The 20,613-nt window shown below is 33.5% G+C and overlaps 1 protein-coding gene across 4 annotated transcripts in view; it reads right to left on the minus strand.

Moving 5' to 3' along the window:
* Positions 1-397: 397 nt before the first annotated feature.
* LOC121426592 (cAMP-responsive element modulator-like) overlaps positions 398-20,613 on the minus strand; it is a 47,363-nt gene continuing 27,147 nt past the window's right edge. For 3 of the 4 annotated variants that reach the window (XM_041622949.1, XM_041622946.1, XM_041622948.1), the window contains 6 exons: positions 17,437-17,519; positions 12,203-12,339; positions 10,246-10,401; positions 8,468-8,630; positions 7,478-7,623; positions 398-4,702 (listed from right to left, as the gene is read on the minus strand). In XM_041622949.1, coding sequence (XP_041478883.1) covers positions 7,479-7,623; positions 8,468-8,630; positions 10,246-10,401; positions 12,203-12,339; positions 17,437-17,519 — 684 coding nt within the window. In that variant the 3' untranslated portion in view covers positions 398-4,702; position 7,478. The remainder of the gene's footprint in view (positions 4,703-7,477; positions 7,624-8,467; positions 8,631-10,245; positions 10,402-12,202; positions 12,340-17,436; positions 17,520-20,613) is intronic. The other variant, XM_041622947.1, reaches the window with a different exon arrangement.

Consider the following 20,613-nt stretch of genomic DNA (forward strand, 5'->3'; position numbering starts at 1 on the left):
CTGAACTGTATGCTGTCATTAATATGCCAAATGTGGGCTGATGATGTGAAGCCCACACTTTCTAATAAGATATCTAAACTATTTCATATTTTCATACATGTTTAAAACATGTCTCCATTGTAACAATTTAACTTACCTAACTACCTAACACAGCATATCAGTAGTAAATCTTTTTTTTATACTAAACATAATTTCATACAATAAAAAAGTAAATAAATAAATGGAGACGACATCACCAGCTCACTCAATGCACATCATGATGACATGCATAGACCAGGTTCAATAAAATAATGCAAATCTTTAAATTGTTTTAACTTTTTGTCCAATCCTGATGAAATTTTCAGTGTTTCAACTATCTGTTATAGTCCACTAAGAAATACAGACAAAAGTATACATGTTTGTTGAAATATTCCAATTTAATGGAAAGCATGCCATATATACAATGTACATGCAGAAGTACAATAGCAAATTGCAAGTGACAATTGACAGAACTTTTAACACAGTATACTTCAAGACACTTGTAGAACTCCATTTAGAAAAAAAATCTACAATTTCAAATTATAGAAACATGGACAAAGAGTAAGGAATACATAATTAAAACTTGATCCCTACACTGGCATTAATTGTAGGGGGATGAAAGGGAGAGAAATGTGATAGTAATGGAGCAGCAAAAAGATTTATTTAGGATTTGATATTACAGTTTTGTAAATTATGCCATGGGTAATGCACATGCCAATGTTCATCAAGATTGTACGGTCGATGGCCGAATCACCCCTCCCCCCCGTCGTTTTCTTAGCCCAGTCTTTTTAGGGTTAACACATGGGAACCACCACATAAATAGCCTCACAGTATGGTGAACAAGTATACAAAACAAGTATATAAAAAAAAACCAATACTTATACAAACTCAATAATGCCACATGAACCTTTGTGATTAGTCATAAGTGCCATTTGTGGTAATGATTTCAAACTGAGGTTGTAAAGAATCCGACTGTAAAAAAAAAATGTGTACCGGTAATTGCTGAGAAATTAGCAAACTAATCTTGGCATTCCAGATCAATGTTGGAGTTTTTATCCAATATCTGTAGTAATACATTGCCCCACTTGTGCTGATCTATGTTGACGGTCTTCTGTGTGATTTTTTTTAATAAATTAGATCAAAAGTTGGACTTGGAGGGAAGTTGGAGTTGGAACTTAACTTTGTGAAATCTTAAGTTCTAACTCCACAAAGTTAAGTTCTAACTCCAACTTCCCTGGTTTAACTGTATATGATGATACAGTGATAATCAAAATTGGTTGTACAGGTTTTCTCATAAAATCACTGTTCACTCCAACTACATTTATATATCTTTAATCAAAAGACCGATATGAACATCATTGATATGACCAAATACAATTTGCAAGTTTGTGAAAGTGAATCACAACTATGATTGTGTTGCAAGTGAGTAAGACAACCTATTTCATAAAACTTGTCTATCAATAAGAATGGCTACAGACCTAGAATTCAGCTTCACACAACCAATCAAATGCAAGGATATCTGTAACCTCAAAGCAATCAACATTCACAAGCTTTATGAAACATAGTCATCTGAAAGTTTCAAATAATTCAAATCATAAGAAAATCAAAATTGATTACAAATAAAATTCTCACAACACATTGTTTTATATAATTAGGAACAATTTCAAGATGAAACTTTAGAATTGAATTCCATATAGAAACATACATGTATCCTTCTGTTATATTAATTCTTATACATTTCAATTGTTTACAAATACAATCTACAACTAGATCATGGTGTTAACAAATCACAAGAATTCAAACATAGAAGTAGGAAAAGTACACATCTCTGAACACATACATCCAGTGTAAGACACCAGAAAAATACCAATTTGAGAAAATTCAAACGGCTTGGAAAGTCTAAATTCAACAGTTTATGACGTAACATACCTGGAAAAAAAAAATCTGCCTCTCTAGATTGTCTTTCATCTTGAAAGACCACTTGCCCAGCAAGCACCAGTCTTGTAGTTTCTCATCACTTTAAGATATGAAATATGTACAACAACAAGTGAGAGAAACTACAACCAGTCTTTTTTTTTACTCAACAATATTTACTTCAAGGCAGACCAGGGCCTATATCTTGGAACTGATATTGATACAGTCAATCATAAAAATCAACCCAATTATCAATTTCAAATCTTTGTTTTGGGCCCAGTGTGTATATATTATGTACATATAAAAATAAAGAGGGAAAAATAAATTCAGTTGTTCATTATATTACAACCACATTTTGATATCTATTACAATACCATCGTGCTTTAAGATTTCATTTGCTTATAAAAACCAAAATTAACCCTTCGAATTTCTTTTTAGCTCTATAATCATGTAATGACTGTATCTTTTCTGTTAAGAATTAATTTGAATTTAAATTCAAATTTAGATGTCAAATAATACGAGTTGCCTACAGTGGAACCAAACGTTATTACTATGTCAAACTACTTTCCTTCTTTCTATCTTGTGTTATATCTTCTGTGTCCAGAGTGGATGTTAGATTTTGCTAGGACATAAAGCCCTATTGTTTTTACTACCATTGCTTTACCAATGCCTCCCATAGCATCATATAAACACACATCTGGCAAAAGGGCTTTTATTCAAAGTGAGTGATGTCTAAATATTATATTTCAAAACCTAATTTCTAAAATGTTATATTTCAAAACCCAAGTTCCACATGTCAATCAAAGGAGCATTTCATGAAGAGTGCTGTCTGTAATTTTTTTCTTCATTGACACTATAATTTACTCACTTGACTAAAGTGTGACTTTTTTAAATTTCCAATTGCGTGTGTTATAAGATGGATCATCACATTTCATGCTCAGATGGTGTATGCTACTGGAGATATCACTCCTTAATTCAGAAACTCTTTATGAATCCAGCCCTTTGATTCCTGTATTGAGAATGAGAATAAATATAGGCAGCCATGAAGGCCTGTCCACTGTGTTGAATTGATTTATAACAGGTGGACTCGTGAATAAATAGCGTACTCAATCAAGGCAACAGGCGTCCATTTCAAAACCACCTTTGTGTATTCGAGCCTGAATGGCTCTCTGCTGCTGAGACAAAAATAAACAGCAAATAAGTTTAAAAAACAAACAAGTGGCATTGTCACAGTTTTATAAAAATTTTCAATTTACATAGATTTTCTTTTGACATCTATAAATGCTATAAATTCTCTGGGCTTACGTAGGTCTCATCTTAAAATGACAGTACTCATATAGGCTGAGAAAATACACATTCAATTCAGTAAAGTATTACCCTGTAACTTCAACAAAATACAGAAGAGAGGAAAATTGAATGGAGGAGGGTATTACTGAAATACACTGTAGTCTTATAGTTACAGGATTGATGTAAGGCTGTGTATTCTCTATCCTCTGAAATGAAGAAAACTTGTTCCTCAGAAAAGGCACAAATTTGCTGGTACTGTATATAGTATTAAAAAGCTTACTTGTGTTATCAATGAAAAAAAATAGTACACAAACAAGGATATGGGCATTTTACTTTAAAACTGTGTGCAAGAGTTTTTAATTGTTTCAGCTATCAGATCAACTTCTAACAATTTGTTTATGATGGCAAGAAATAGTAAATGAATAACTAGGTTTTTTATGCTTATGCTTAATATAAATTATATTAAATACACATGCATGTTGAAATTCCTTGTTTGAACCATGTCAAGTTCAAAGCAGGTTCAGAGCTAATGGTGTAATACAGAAGGAGTATCCTACAATATTAAACTTAATAATTGACCTCATTTTGGAAGAAAATTCACACAAACATGAAAATAAAACATGGGAATCTTCGAATTCCACTAAGCCTTTGTCTTTTATTGGAGTCAGATTAACCATAAAGAAATTAGTTTTCCTAACGCTAACAATAAAATTGCATGTTTTACACAGTACCTTACATCTCATGTGGAAAAAAAATCCATAAAGTTGTTCTTTGGGATTACCAAAACAACTACATGTATATATATACCAATTATCATAAAATCCTGGAAAATATTAAAAAGAAATTAACTATTAGATACAATCAATTTTCAAAGTAAAGTAAATAAATATTACATTGTTTTTCTGTCATAAAATCAATGCAAGCTTTCCTATTCAATTATTTCAAATGACCCAGGTTGAAGATTCAGCTGATTATTATGTATAAATTCATTTCAACAACTTGACTCTGTCAAACTAGCTCTTGTACAATTGATAAGATCGCAATCCTTTCCCCTTAAATTGTCTTAATCAAGTATGAAAATATAGACACTCTAACAATTATATACCAATAACACTTCTTGACAACTTTTATAAAAAGTGCTATTCCATCGAGGTGCACAAGAAATGAGCGATCAGACATCCTTTTTCCTTTACAAGTAAAAAGAAAAATACATATATACAATAAAACCAAGCATCATCATTTGATTGATCACAGTCTGTCTTCTGTTGCCTGTCATGTGGCTGTGCAATGAGCATTGTGCAATGATTGCAATACAAGGCAATACATGATGATGAGAAGCACTTCCAGCAGGTAACATTACCAGTGAACTCCTTCAGAACACTTCATGTTCTTGACATAGTGCACGTAGAGTACTCCACAATCTTGCACTCTCTGTGGCACTTTGCGTTCATCAAAATAAGCTCCGACACAATGTCCAGCATACCTAAAGGGGGCGAATATAAACAAATTGTTCATAGTCAAACGTTTCCATTATTACTGAAAATTTGTCTCTTCAATACAATGTGTTGTGATTGAGGTGCATGCTTTCATTCAGTTATTAATATTTGTTATGTTTTCCTTCTTTATACAGCATCCCAAGGAATGATTCGCACTTAATATATTTATCAATCATTGTAAAAGGAGATGGTGAACTACATGTATGCTGTAAATCCAAAGTTCCTAACCAGCCTTTCATAACGAATTGAAAGAGAATGTTATATTGACTTCAATATGTTCTTTACCTAGTTCCAAAGAGTTATCAGTCATGCATGGATGATCACGAAGAATCATGAGGTGAAACAAAAATATATTTTCAGATCTTTCCATGATCACTTCAATGATTACAACAAAATTCCTATTTTTTCATAGATGAGATATAGTTTGATATAAAACTCTTCGATATTTTAATCGACTGGCTTCTGTCACTTTTTACATGAAAGAAAAGAATTTTGCAACACCTGTACAAAGTAAGACGGGAATGAAACCTTTGGAACAAGTAGGCTTGTGTCAAAACAGAAAAATCAAACTTATAAGAACAAAGAAAGTTTGAGAAAAATCAGAAAAATAATGAAAAAGTTATGAGCATTTGAATATTGCAATCACTAATGCTATGGAGATCCTCCCGTTGGAAATGCGACAAGGATGTGTGATGTCACATGTGAACAAGTTTTCCTTTGATGGACTATAAATACACCCAAAATGTCTCTTTCTGCATTTTCTTATGGTGATATCAACTCTTCATCCATGATGTATTCTTTAAATATCTGTATTACGTGCCCTCATATAGAAAGAACACATGATCTACTGATAGATGTGATATAAGAGGCAATTTAAGTAAAATATACACGTAAGTAATGGGGGAAAGTTGTTCGCAAGTGACATCACACATCTTAGTCGCATTGCCAATGTGAGGATCTCCATAGCATTAGTGATCGCAATATTCAAATGCTCATAACTTTTTCATTATTTGTCCGATTTTACTCAAACTTCATTGATCCGTTTCTTTTATTTTTCTGTTTACACAAAAGCTATCTTGTTCCAAAGATTTTATTCTCTTTTAAATGAGGTTAAACCTCTCAGGCCTCTCTCCACTCTCATCTAAAACCAAAGGTAAATGTAACAAATCCAAAGAGATCACATTCATACATCTGCTAATTGTCATTCTGCAAGAATCTATGGCTCATTCCATTTCCCAAACCATGAGGAATGAACAAGTTTCATTAAAGACCGATTCAGACCAGGATGTATAGAACAGGTGGTAATCATCTCACTTTATAATAGAGACATAATCCTTCTTTTGTCATCTTACACAATAAAAAGATGGCAAAAAGAAGCTGCTGAAAACTGCCTATCTAAAAAAAGAGCCAATAGAGTAAATTAGAGAGTCAAAAGGGGCCTAACCTTTCGATCCTAGCAGAATCTTCTTCGGAGGCAAAATGACAAACATATAAAGTGGAACAACCATAATATAGACCAAAGACATTTAACAGCAACACTAGAAACAAGGGGGCATTGGTGAGACGAGATGACCAATCAGGTTGATGAAGGGGATGAAAGAAAAGGAGTAGGCAGACACAAAGGGAAGTTAGTGTAAGTAAGGCCAAAGAAAGACCTCAAGCCGAGAGGGATTAAGATATGAGGCAGGCAACATCAAACAGGATCTTGAACAAAATAGTGATAGAGGGTATGAGGAAGAGATGAATAACAAGAGAATTAGTGAGAGGTGGGTCAAACAGGTAACAAAGAAAGGCATTATAAACTGGTGCATAAGAGTGGGGAAAAAGGGAAAGAATGGGGAACAACTGATAATGTGCAAAAGACATATCTTTAGCATTAAACAAACTAGAGAAGAAAGTAAGTGTAAAAATAAATCTGTAAGTATAAAAGTATATGAATATATCCAAAAAGGACAAAAAATATATGAAATGGTGTAACTGATATTGTAATCCACTGGGTGTGAGGGGAAAAAACAGAAGACTATACAGTATAAAAAAAGACCTGTATATATGGAAGGGAAGCAAATTGCCTAAAAGGGTAAAAGCAAATAAAGAAGCTGATGCTGTATGAGAAAGGGGGTGTATTAAGAAAAAAAACATAGTAAACATGAAAATAAGCAAAACAAATAAGTGGTAAATCTAAGAGATGAAGGGAGAGAAAAAAATTAAATATATAATAATTCTTATATCGCCTGAATAAGAGGAAAAATTGGAGCTGAGCTATACATCTCTTCCTCATACCCTCTATCACTGTTTTGTTCCAGATCCTGTTTGATGTTGCCTGCCTCATATCTTAATCCCTCTCGGCTTGAGGTCTTTCGTTGGCCTTTCTTACACTAACTTTCCTTTGTGTCTGCCTACTCCTTTTCTTTCATCCCCTTCATTAACCTGATTGGTCATCTCTTCTCACTAATGTCCCTTTTGTCTCCTTGTTTCTAGTGTTGCTGTTGAATGTCTGTGGTCTATATTATGGTTGTTCTACTTTACATGTATATGTTTGTCATTTTGCCTGCGAAGAAGATTCTGCTAGGATCGAAAGCTTAGACCCCTTTTGACTCTACAATAAAGTCTCGGTGCTTCCTGTATATAGCCCATGGGAATCAACACTGTTTACTACTTCATTGAGTGTTGCCTGTATAAATATTTTGGGGGATATCAACCAAAAACTACAACTGTTGATTATTCTAATTCCTACAGTAAACAATGATCTAATATCTTCTTACCTTAATCTGATTTATGACAGTATAACTCTTTGAGTGATTTGAGTTCCTCTATTAATGTTTTGTTCTGGTTTTCTAAGACGGCCACTCTGTTCTCAAGACACTTGATATATTCTTTCTTCTTCCGTCTACACTCTTTAGCTGCTTCCCTAGAATTCACAAAGATAAAAAGTTGTATGATTGCAATATTCACTAGTCGGGTAGAATTTACTGAGGAAGGAGGTAGACCTTTCTCAGTTACACACAATCCAATGACAGAAACCAATGTATGAATCAGGAAACTCGCTCCACTCCCTGGTGAGCAATCCAATAAGAGTATCCAGACTAGGCATACAACATTGGCTTTCACATCCTAAAGGTTCCTACCTACATGTAAACCTAGCTGGGGGCATTTTCAAGGTAAGATGTTACACGGCACAATTTTACACACTTTTCATGGTGTGTATGAATATCTCTAAAACAACCAAATGCGAGTTTGCTGATTGGTTTAAATCGCATCATGTGACCAAACATATTCTCGCTATTTTACGATGATGTTTAAAATGAAACAAACACTGAAGAAAAATTACTATTCCATGATGTCAATGATGGCATAGTGCACCATCATTCATGTCACAGATTGTGCAATCTCTCAAGCGCAGGCACAAATCTGCGTTCCACTGAGCGCACAGCTTCAGGAAGAGTAGGTCACTAAGTGCATTAATCTATGTTTTGGTTCAGATAAAGATGAATTAAATATTGAAGAACTAGATTATCAGATCTGTTGTTCTTTTTAAATTTACATGTAGAAAATAAAACAAATATACCAGGCCTTTTATTTTGAAAGTATAGAGGGAATTATTCATCCTCAGTTGTACTGGAAAAATAGTAATGCCAGTCCAACCTTGGACAAATAAATCCTGTTATACTTACTCAAAGCCTGGTTTATATGTATACTACCCAATGACATTTCATGTGATATAAGCCAAGGACTTGTGAGCAATAATAATATACCTGTTTTTCATAAGTCTGAGTTCTCGTTTTCTTCCAGCCTCTTCTACCATCACTTGTTGTTGTTGTAGGTTAGATGGTGCAGTCATGACCACACCTTGAGGTAATGATGTAGCGGGTCTAATCTGGTATGCTTGCACTTCACCAAGACGGGCAATGTTCACAGCTGTTCAAATAATAACAAACAAAGGTGATGATCAAGCATTATTTCTGCATATACTATAGACTACATGAACTTCACTCAAACTTTCACAATATAAAAGTCTTCAGAATGGTACCCAAAATCTATAATTTTTACTAATTCATGATAATTACATGTAGTATTGCAATCATAATCTAATTTAACTTATCTATTTATGTACTTATTAATTTAATAATAAGTACATGTACAACAATACAAACATTTATACATATAGTACACTTAACACTATTTGATGTTTGCTAGTTAGTTATGATTACTACTTGAGGGGGGGGGGTGAAATAGGCAAAAGAAACTACTTTAACGTTTTTGCTTCTTTTTTTATTGAAATTATTATAATTATTTTTATTTTTCCAATCTTTATATTTCACCATTCTTAATATCATCATTTTTGGGGGGAAGGGGGTATGAATTGGACATTAAACTTTTTGATTCATCTCCCATGTGTGACACAGTCTTCAAGGAAACAAATAAATAGTTTCTAAAATTTCATTTTGTTTCTTTTGTTTGGGGGGGGGGTATGTGAGAAGTAAGGATGTTGTGAAGGTTGAAAGGAAGGATGAAGGTGTATCAAATAGAGTAAAACAGAGGGAAAGAGAGATTTATTCAGGGTCTAAACTGGATTAAAAAAATATATTACTATTAAATACTATTCTGCTGGAGAAAAATCAGTGTTTACTCCTCCATGCACATGTACACTCTTGAACTAAACAACAGAGAATGTCTCAGGAGACAGTTGGATAAAAATCAATGGAGTACCCTCCGGATAAGCCATGATTCTGTATTAAAAGTCATTGGTAAACTAATACAACAAGTACAATCAACATATGCATTATTCTGAATAGTGAGGTCTGTATATGTATCAGCTACATGTATATACCTGAATGATAATTAGGTCCACAAACTGTACAGGTCTTGGTGTGAAATGCAGTGCATCTCTTAACCCTTATTAACCGGGGGGGGGGGGGGGTCAAATTTCTAAGTTCTGCTGAACTAACTTTCTAAGTTATGCTGTCTTTTCAAAAACTTAACCTTCGGTTAAGATTTGGTGTTGACGCCGCCATCGGAAAAGCGGCACCTATAGTATCACTCTGCTATGCAGGTAAGATAATAAAAAGGAGAAAGAAAAAAAAAAGCACAAGGTAAGTTTCTCCAGCTCCTGTCATGATATTTCAATCTTATATCATGACAGAGGCTGGAGAAACCTATTCATCATTCAAGAGACTAACATGATTCTATTGGCTAATGAAAGGTGTGTTTTGATATGAGTGTTGATGGGCTGTTGAAACCTTGTATCTCAAAATATATTACAGTTTTGAATAAAGCTAAAAAAAGTGATAAGTATGTTAGAATTATGAGAATAGTGGTAACCTCAGTATTGTCTGAAAACAGTCTCCTAATTCCAGAAGATTTCTAAGAAGAAGAATGTTGCCACTTAATATGTCAGAATTCTAAAATAGCTAAGGCTTTTTCAAAGCTGCCTTCAAATTAAATTTATAATACAAGGTTTTAACAGTCCACAAATCCTAGGATGCATGACATGGCATGTATAAAAATAGATAAAGCTATTGTTTGTACTCACGGTACTCACCCGTAGCAGCTGGCACAAAGAACTGTTGACCATCTTGGGTCTGAATGGACTGGACAATTCCTGACCCACCAGCACTGGTCATTGTTAATGTCTGGATACCTTGGACACCGTCACCAGCAGGGTTTGCTATCTGGATTGTTGCTGCTCCTTCATATCAAAGTAAAAAAGGGTATAATGTAATGGTTAAAGGAGATTTTAAGTCTTTTAATACCAAATCTACATTGTATATCTGAGGTCTACTTGCCCCCCCCCCCCTATTTCACATGTCAAAGGACAAAAAATAATAATCATTTCACAGAGAGAGAAGAGTGAGAGTAGAGAAAAGAAAAGACAAGAAGAAATGGAAGGAAGGAAAAAACAATAAAATAGAACAGTTTTTGTATAGCGCATTATACAGTCTTGTTCCAATAATTTTTTGCCTTAAATTGTGTGGGATAAAAGGGAAGAAAGAAGGAAGGAAAGAAAGAAAGAAAGAAAGACAGGAAGAAAAAGGAAAGAAGGAAAGAAAGAACAGAAAAAAATTAGAGAGAATGAAAGAAAAAAAAAGAGGAAGAGAAATAAAGAGGAAAAGAAAATGAATAATTTTAATCAATGAAGTGTAGTAATAAGAAATGAGAAAAGGAGAAGTATTTGGTAAAAGAAAAGAAAGAAGACAGCCACAATGAGGAAATGAAAGAGAAATAAAGAAATAAAATGAAACTAATGAACATTAAAAAAATAATGAAATCAACATTCTCATGTATATATATACTGAATACAAGACTTGACCCGACATCTCAGAAACTCTTTAATCAAAATCCTTATATTATCAGAAAAAAATTGCCCTCGAATTTTTTTTTTAATTCAAGGAAAAAAGGCACGGTACTCCCTAAGAATCAGACCAGTATGACAAAGATATAAAAAGAGAGGAAATCAGGCACACCAAGCAAGGGATCTCTGGTCATGCACCAATCACACGTGTATCACGGCCTGGATAATGGACACGGATTGATAATAATACCTCAAATACCATCAACATAGCATTAATACTAAAACTAGACACAACCATCAAGCGTGGTCGGTAAAAAGACCCACACATGAAGCCATTGAGAGTGTACCTATTAATACCTCATAGAAATGTAAATTGTGTTTTACTTGCGTAAATTGTCAAGGGGTATATTGATCCCTGAGATTTAGTTTAACCCCCCTCCCCCCCTGAGGATCTACGATCATCTTATCACGTGATCAGGGGCTGATGGCAGCGCCAATGTCAAATAATTATCTGATATCAGTATGGACTTGATTCCCTTTTCTTTTAATAGTTCAACCTGTATCCTACCTCAAAAACATCTTCTACATGTATATACAGTATTCCATTTGTCAATGAAAATTTATTTATTCAATTCTGTTCTGAAAAAAAAAAATGAATGTCATGCCCTGCAAAGTCAATTTTTATTCAAGTGTGTAAGTGGTATTAAGTGTAGGTCAACATTCCAAGTCATTGTAGGCCACAGAATATACAATAAATAAAACTCTAGTTTTTACACATTAAATTACCAGGTAAAGACATAAAGAGACCATCACACTAATTGATGTACATGTACATGTAACTTCCCCTATTAACCATTTCCACTCCTAAAAAAACCTGCATAGTACATAAAAGACATTGGTGACCAAGTACTACCTGTAGGACAGAGTCATCATGTTTATTTGGAAAATTATTTTTAAAACTCTAGTAAACAGCAGCTTGAGAGAAGGGGGGGGGGGGTAAAAAAACCTCCCCCAAAGTGGATGAAATGAAACATCCATGAAATGCCCTTGTATTTTCCACACTTCATTGAAATTGTGTTCAGCGCTGGAAACGATCAAGAAAATGATAAATTATATCCCTGCTGGATAACTGCAAGCACCCGATTATTAAAAGTCCATTTTTTTTTAAATAAATGTAATGACTAATGCCTATACTAACCAGTTGGTAGGTTTTGAATAGCTGTTCCTCCAGATACAATGATACTCTGTGTCCCCTCAGATTCATCACTTCCTGCTGGTTCTTCTTCAATCTTTGGTACTCCAGGAACATCAGATGACAAGTCATTTAATATCCTCCTATAAACCACACAAAACAAATACAATGGTTTGCTACTGGCTGTTTTGAAGCCATTGAAATGAAACAACCTTCTTAGAAGTTTTTAATAAATGCATCACTTGTATATTTATCTAATTCAGGCATTACAAGGTGAAGCGCATGAATAACAAAGCTTATTCATTAAGCCGAACTTCATCTCAATATGTGTTTCATTAAAACAACAAACATGCATTCAAACTGCAAAGTTACTGTAACGATACTCCTACATGTACATCATTGTACACCACTCAAACAAATTCTTTGGGATGAATGTCAATTTATTTCAATTGATTGTTGAGTGGTCATAAAGTACATGTAAATCATACACTGTAGCTTTCCACACTTTGAGGCGTACTGAGTTTTAGTCAGTAAAGCAGAATATGGATTGAAGGGCAAGTCCAAGAATTTGCGTGCGTGGGACATTTCAGAGGCTTTAATGACCTGAAAAACGGTGTTAAATGACTTTGATTACATGTAGTTTGAATACATACATGATGGTAGACATTTAGGAGAAAAATAATCATGCAAAAAATGGTGACAGTATATGACCTTGACCTTTTAGAGAAAAAAAAAGGGGTGCCGTTACATATGGGACGCAGGAAAAAGACAATAAAAAAAAAATTAAGTTGAGAATTCTCTGAAAGTATTTCATTTGACAACTGGTAACTTAGTGTGATAGAAGTCACAATAAACTAGTATATCTAAGGCAAGTTTCATGTCATAAGCCAAATACCTCTAATTGCAGACTCTAATTAAACAAATTAATGACATGTTACATATGGGGCATTTTGTCCCCATAGAGAACGTACACAATTTTCCCCATAATTCAAAAAATTGAAATAATTTCAAATATGGAAATAACAAAAGAGTGTCTTCTTTTAAAAAGTTCTATTGAGAAATATTTGAAATGACTGAAAAGGAAATTGGCCATTTCAACATTTTTTTCTTGTTTTTCATGGTTTCATGAATTTCTTATGTATTTCTGTTGTTTTTTTGTTTTTTTTTTTTTCCATTCTCACCATTAATCGCATAATTGTTTTCATTAATCAGTATTCATAACAAATCAGTCTTTAAAAACTAAAGAAAAGGTAAACAATCACTTTTTAGAGCACTCTTGAAATTTGTTTTTCTCCATTCACTTTGTACACAAATCTCCCCATTGACATTGTGTGTATACATGTATGTCCAACACGTATATCCCATACGTAACAACTCTTAAATTAACTTTTAATTAAAAAGTAAACTCTATTTTTGAAACTTTTTGTAGTATAACATTTTCATACTTCATAAATTAGAACTTCCCAGAGATGCAACAATACAAGTATTGTATTATGAGAAATAACTTAAAAAAACATCCTCAAAATGCTACGTATGGGACATTCCATCCTTGAACAAGACCTACATGTAATTTGCATAATCAATTACTAGTAGATGACAACACTTTTTCCCCAAAAAAGTAATAAGATGTTAGGGGGTCCATTTCCCACCAGAAGTTTTGTTTTATTTTCTATGAGTTTTATAATTGTCCCATACTTAATGCCCATTTTAACAATTACGCAAATTACATGTACATGTAGGTGCCCCAAATTAGCATAAATATGCATATCATCAAATTTTTCTTACTGAAATTTTTAAAATCTTAACATTTGGGCTTTCTTACCAAACCAAAGATAACTTCTTACAATAAAGACAAAATTTAGGGTGACATTTTCTTGAACTTGCCCTGAATCTCATTTGGTGCACTAGTGTTTTCCTCATTACAATGTCCCTCAGAGAGGATTAAAAAACTCTTGGTCTTCTGGTTTACTTGCTTACAACCCAAGCATTTGTGCATATTTTTTTAATAGCAATCAAATAAAAACTTTCATCACCAAATCTAATATAACCTTCAAGAGACTTATAGTATTTTTCTCTTCACTTTAATGGAGGGAACTGAACAACACTGTCAATTTGACCCCCCCTCGACAAATTTCGCCGCTACGCCGCCGCACAATTTTTTTTACTGCGCCACTTACCAACTTATTACTGTTACGCAGTTCTGAAATTACGCAATATTTTGTAAGTGCATGTCGGTCCTAAGATTGCTCAAAAACATGATTACGTGTATAAAGTCAATGCAAATTGTGTTTTTCAATAGAAATCATAAAATGTATGATTATTTTCACTTTCATCGAAAAAGAAAATATAAAAACAAAGGTTTGAAAAACAAAGAAAAACATAAGACAATGAGATACATATGTAAATATATATATGTTCACCAAAAATTAGCATTCTACTACTTTGCCATCGTCAAAAATGAGAGCGGAAAACTTGACAGACAACTAATCAGAAGACAAAAAGATCTGAACAAACTGTAATCTGATTGCTTCTTGCTGAATGAGACTGAGTTTTTTGTTTCATTACTTGTTTGTTTTTAACTCGAATTGACTCTTCAATTGTATTTATTCGAATATACTTAAACATTTTGATATAAATTGTTCTAGAAAAAACAATATTTTGAACAGATTCCCGGTGGTTTGGTTTCGGTTGTTTTTTACCTCCCAACTATATTGGTAATTGTATATGTGTTAACTCATTTATATTTGTTGTTCGTTTTGTTGTTTTTTATGTTTTTTTAACTTACATGCCTGACTACATTTTTTATCAACAATGTTTACAAGATATTGATTTATCAAGGATAAATGAATTGTTGTTGTTGTCTCAAATTGATGGTAGTGATTCTTTTAATGGCCCCAATCAAAACTATTATTTGCCAAAGGAATTCAACACATGTCTAAAAGATTGCGAGTCTTTTATTAATTTCAAAAATAGATTTTCATGTTTGCATATAAATAGTAGAAGTTTAAAGAAAAACATTTATGGTTTAACATCATTTTTAAATTGCATTGATTTAGACTTTTTTCATGCCAATTATCTTGCCCATTCTAAACCAATTTTCAAAGAATTGAAGTTAATGAATATTTTTGATATGAATGACTTTAATATTGCAGTTTTCATGTTTTTAGTTTTTAATAAAATCATACCATCTAGTCTTTCAACATTTTTCAAATTGAATTCTGATTTTTACTTGTATAATATGCGAAAGCCATTAGATTTTCACTTGCCATTTGAGAGAACCAATATTGGTATCAATTCTATATTCTTTAAGGGTCCTAACATTTGGAATGCATTACCTGATGACATTAAATTAAATGTAACACTCAATTCTTTCAAACGATTATTTAAACAAAAATATTACTTATAAGATTATCAGGCTTTGTTTGTTCAAGTATCGTGTAGGGTTTGTCTTGGAATATCAATAATTTATCATCTTTATTTTCTAGTTATTATGTTAAAATGTTCATTTTAAAATGTGTTTGCGCTTGCATTTTGGTGGCAGCACTGTATAAGACTTGGTTCTTCTAAGCTGTCTCCACATTCTTATTTTGATATTTTTGTTTATTACTGCATATTTGTGTTTTTATGAATGAAATAAATTGAAATTGAATTGAGAATTGAGTTAAAGGCAGAAACATAGACAAAAAAAAACAAAATTAGGGCAAATTTCATTTGCTTATTTGCATAATTATTTGATAAAAAATATAAGCAATTCATTTTTTGAAAATTTTACTATACAGTCTTGAAGTTTATATCCGGCTCTATGTGCAAACAAATTTTTGCGGTCGCACTACATGTATCACAACCGAGATCTGAGGGGTTGGGGTCAAATCAACCCCCCCCCCAGTATACAGTGTATGTTGGTCTGAAATACCCCAGTCAAAATAAAGTTAATGCAGATCATAAATTAGCTTAAAAAAACAAACTAAAATGCTTTAAGAGGCAAAACAATTAATTTTGGTACTTTAAATCATCACATTGTGTAGCAAATTGAAGTGCAGTCAAACCTGTTTAGATAGAAGAAAAACACAACAAGTGGAATGCCTCTGGCCGTCTCACCTGCATCACGCGATTCAACATAGCAGCAGTGCTGACTTTGAAAACTGCTATAACTCGCACAAGATGTTCAGTGATGCGTGGTTACTCTTATTTCCACGTTTTTATGAACTACATGTACATGTAGCCCAATACACTTACAGAGATACATGTAGGATGGTAATTCAACAAATACCCCCAATGTGGCCAAAATTCATTGACCTTACATAACCCTTGACCCTTGACCTTTGACCTTGATCATGTGACCTGAAACTTGCACAAGATATTCAGTGATATTTGATTACTCATATGTCCAAGTTTCAAAAGTCAGATCAATAAACTTGCAAAGTTCCCCCCATTATGGCCAAAGTTCATTGACCTTTGACCTTGGTCATGTGACCTAAAATGGGCACAGGATGTTCAGTGATACTTGATTACTCTTATGTCCAAGTTTTATGAACTAGACCAACATACTTTCAAAGTAATGATGGTAATTCAATAAATACCCCCAATTCGGCCAAAGTTCATTGACCCTAAATGACATTTGACCTTAATCATGTGACCTGAAACTTGATGTTCAGTGATTACTATTATGTCCAAGTTTCATGAATCAGATCCAAAAACTTTTAAGGTTTTGATTGTAATTCAACAGATACCCCAAAATCGGCCAAAGTTTATTGACCCTAAATGACCTTTGAACTTGGTCATGTGACATGAAACTCATGCAGGACGTTTCATGATACTTGATTAACCTTATGTCCAAGTTTAATGAACTAGGTCCATATATTTTCTAAGTTATGATGACATTTCAAAAACTTATCCTCAGGTTAAGATTTTGATGTTGATTCCCAACATGGTCTAAGTTCATTGACCCTAAATGACCTTTGACCTTGGTCATGTGACATGAAACTCTAATAGGAAGTTCAGTAATACTTGATTAACCTTATGGTCAAGTTTCATGAACTAGGTACATATACTTTCTAAGTTATGGTGTCATTTAAAAAAGTTAACCTTAGGTTAAGATTTGATGTTGACGCCGCCGCAGGTGAGACAAAAATGTGGTCTTTATAATCGGCAGTTGGCTGCTATAGACAAATGGCCCCTATTAAACACAGGTTTCACTGTATGATTCAAGATAAGTATCATAGTAATATGAAGGAGTTTACCTGTAGGAAGGTCTTCGTGACAGGATTTCCTGTCTTTTCTTTCTCTCAGTCTCACCATCTACAGTCAAACTATCTTCCTCAACCTACACAAATCAAGAACAAGAAAGGAAACGAGATAAAAATATTTTTATTAAGATCCTCAAATTGTGCAAATACACACCGTATAATGAATCAAATATATTTTCGAACATTACACAAATAATTTCAAATTTACATTTTTAAACAGTGATATTGTTGAAGTGTTGCCAATTTCATATACATTGTTGAAACTAGACATGCACAGATTTTATTCAAGAATGGCATCAAGGTCACTGGCAATGGTATCAAGATTACCAGCAATTTTTTCTCTGGTCTTAGATCGTATGATTGCTATCTTTCAGGATTTAAAAGAAACTGCAAAAAAAAAGAAAGAAGACACTGAAAAAGTTTTTTTCTCATAAAAAACCCCTCACACACACACACACACTACGAGGTACATTCCTAAATTGACCCTTGATGAAACTCAAGAATTATATGTATGTCAAAATCAGTGAATCAGTGAGCAATGTATAGACTTTTTAGCTCGGTTATTAAAGTCAACCCGAACAGAAAATCCAGCAAGTACAACAATAAAAATTTCAGCAAAATTAAAGTAACTTGTAAAAAGAATATTCATGCCCTTCATACTTTTGCTTTTATTTACATGTAGCTCTTATTCCATGCACAGCATTTACACACTACATAAATGGAATTTCTCATATTTGTGTCATTTTTTCATTCTATAAAAGCATAAAAAATCTTTGATCCAGCAATTCAATTCAATTCAATTATTTATATCCACTTTCAATTTCCTTTTTACAATTATGATTCAATTGACATAGTAACATATTATAATCACATTTGAAGTACATACAAAAAATAAATTACATTCTAAAATTACAATAGACAATCATCAGATCGAGATATATAAATATTTGAAAGGGAGGGAGGGCCAACTGAAAAGCAGAGCTTGTAAAATGTAGGCCCCCCTTATTGTTTTAATTACTAGCAGAGGCATGGCAGCTTGTCAATATTCAAATCTCATCTTATGACAAATGGAAATTTAAATGGTGAGGTCGAAAATCTGTTTAATCTGACAGTCAATCATATCAAGTTTGCCCTAGCCACTGTGGTCAAGTGGTCAAGGCACTGGAGACATTTTTTGGCCTAACCAAGGTTTCCAAAGGGTTGGTAGTTGTGGGAAACCTTGGGGAACCTCACATACATGTATATATATCATACACTTTGAAAGAGGCACAAATTTAATAGCACTTGTCCTGGGTATCGTTTGCCCTAGATGCGCCACTACACATATCATTCATTGTCATGTGACAGATTGACCTTCAGAAAGCCATTTGTAAAAAAAAAAAAGGTTGATCCATTTTCATCATAATGTGACTTTTAATATTTGATGTCATTTGTTCTTTTCAACAAATAAATATAATCTCTTGAATCTTAGGTAGATATGAATGCATTTTGATAAGGGTTTTTTTTTCTTCACTTTAAATAATGTTTTCCTGTTTGCTTGTTGTAAATAATAATGTTCTACAGATTGCTTGTTGCAAATAAAATGAACTTTACTTGAAATCAATTATATTCAAGAATTTAATGTGTTTTTTAAATAAATGCATCTGAATTATGTAGTTTATAAACAACAGACACTTGAGCATTCAATTAATACTGTCTCATACTACATGGTTGAAATCAGCACTGGGCTTGCAGGTAACAATGAAAACAACAAAACATTTAACAGGTGATACAGGCTCATACTACCAGTTTGATCTGAAATTTGGTAAATTTTGATTTTTTTTAAATAAATCTCAGAAAGAAATTGGCCAACCAGATTACAGAATTCATGAAATAAGGCATAAGCGATTTTGTGTCTCAACCACTTAAGAAAATAACCAGAAATATTGTGATTTGTGACGGCACGCAACAGAATTGTATCGAAACTTCATTGTGAAATGACTGGGATGGAATAAAACTTGTCATATAAAAGAGCCTTGAACGTAAACTTTAATGTTGACCTCAAATGAAATATGATCATACAATGTGACCTCCGAACACAATAACATGCAGGTCTCCTAAGTACACCTACAACCAGAGTTTGGTATAAAGGTGACTTACGGTTGGAGCTTTGTGTCATATCATTGACCTCAAAATGACCTTTGACCTCACCATGTGACCTTTGATTGTGAATTGATATGCAGTTATCCTCAGTACATCTACAACCCAAGTTTGGGTAAAAAGTGACTTATGGTGGTGGATTTATGTGTCATATGTATGTGTCATAAGAGTCTTGCTCATAAACTTTAACATTGACTTGGAAATGACCTTTGAACTTACCATGTGACCTCTGACTGCATGACGTGCAGGTCCCCAAAGTACATCTACACGTACCATCCAAGTTTGGTCGAAAAGTGACTTATGGTTGCAGAGTTATGTGTCATAAGAGAGTCTTGCACATAAACTTTAACGTTGACCTGAAAATGATTTTTTACCTTACCATGTGACCTCTGACTGTAGCATAACATGCAGGTCCCCCTAGAACAATCCAAGATGACCTGAAAATGACCTTTGACCTATACCATGTAACCTCTGACTGCAGCGTAACATGCAGGTTCTCCAAGTACCTCTACCATCCAAGTTTGGTTGAAAAGTGACTTACGGTTGCAGAGTTTAGTCATAAGGTTTGTGAAGGACGGACGGACATTATAAGTCTCGCCTTCACCTCTGGTGGGTGAGACAAAAAATAACCATTTAGAGACAATAGGCCACCCCAAATCAATCACTTTGTCACCTCCAGAGTGAGAAGTGATATGAAAACGATGTTGCCAATGGCATTAACCTTGAATCTCATTCTAAAGTTTTGACAAGGGCAGTGTTCAGCACACTATTCTTCATATACAGTGTACATAATTTGGCCCATATTCTATTAAAGTCAAGCTTACACCTAGGCCATGGTCAGACTCTGCTAAACCATGGAATACCAAAAATGTTAAAATTCTGTGTATATCTCTTTTCCCATGCAAATGGTGGACAAACATATTTTGATATAATTACAAGACAACTACATGTACATGTACATGTATGATTTTCATTAAGTTTCAAATGAGGTAGTGAATTGAACCTGTACTGTATTAAAAAGAGATCTGTGCT

Source organism: Lytechinus variegatus, chromosome 13, assembly GCF_018143015.1.
Source record: "Lytechinus variegatus isolate NC3 chromosome 13, Lvar_3.0, whole genome shotgun sequence".
Taxonomy (NCBI): domain Eukaryota; kingdom Metazoa; phylum Echinodermata; class Echinoidea; order Temnopleuroida; family Toxopneustidae; genus Lytechinus; species Lytechinus variegatus.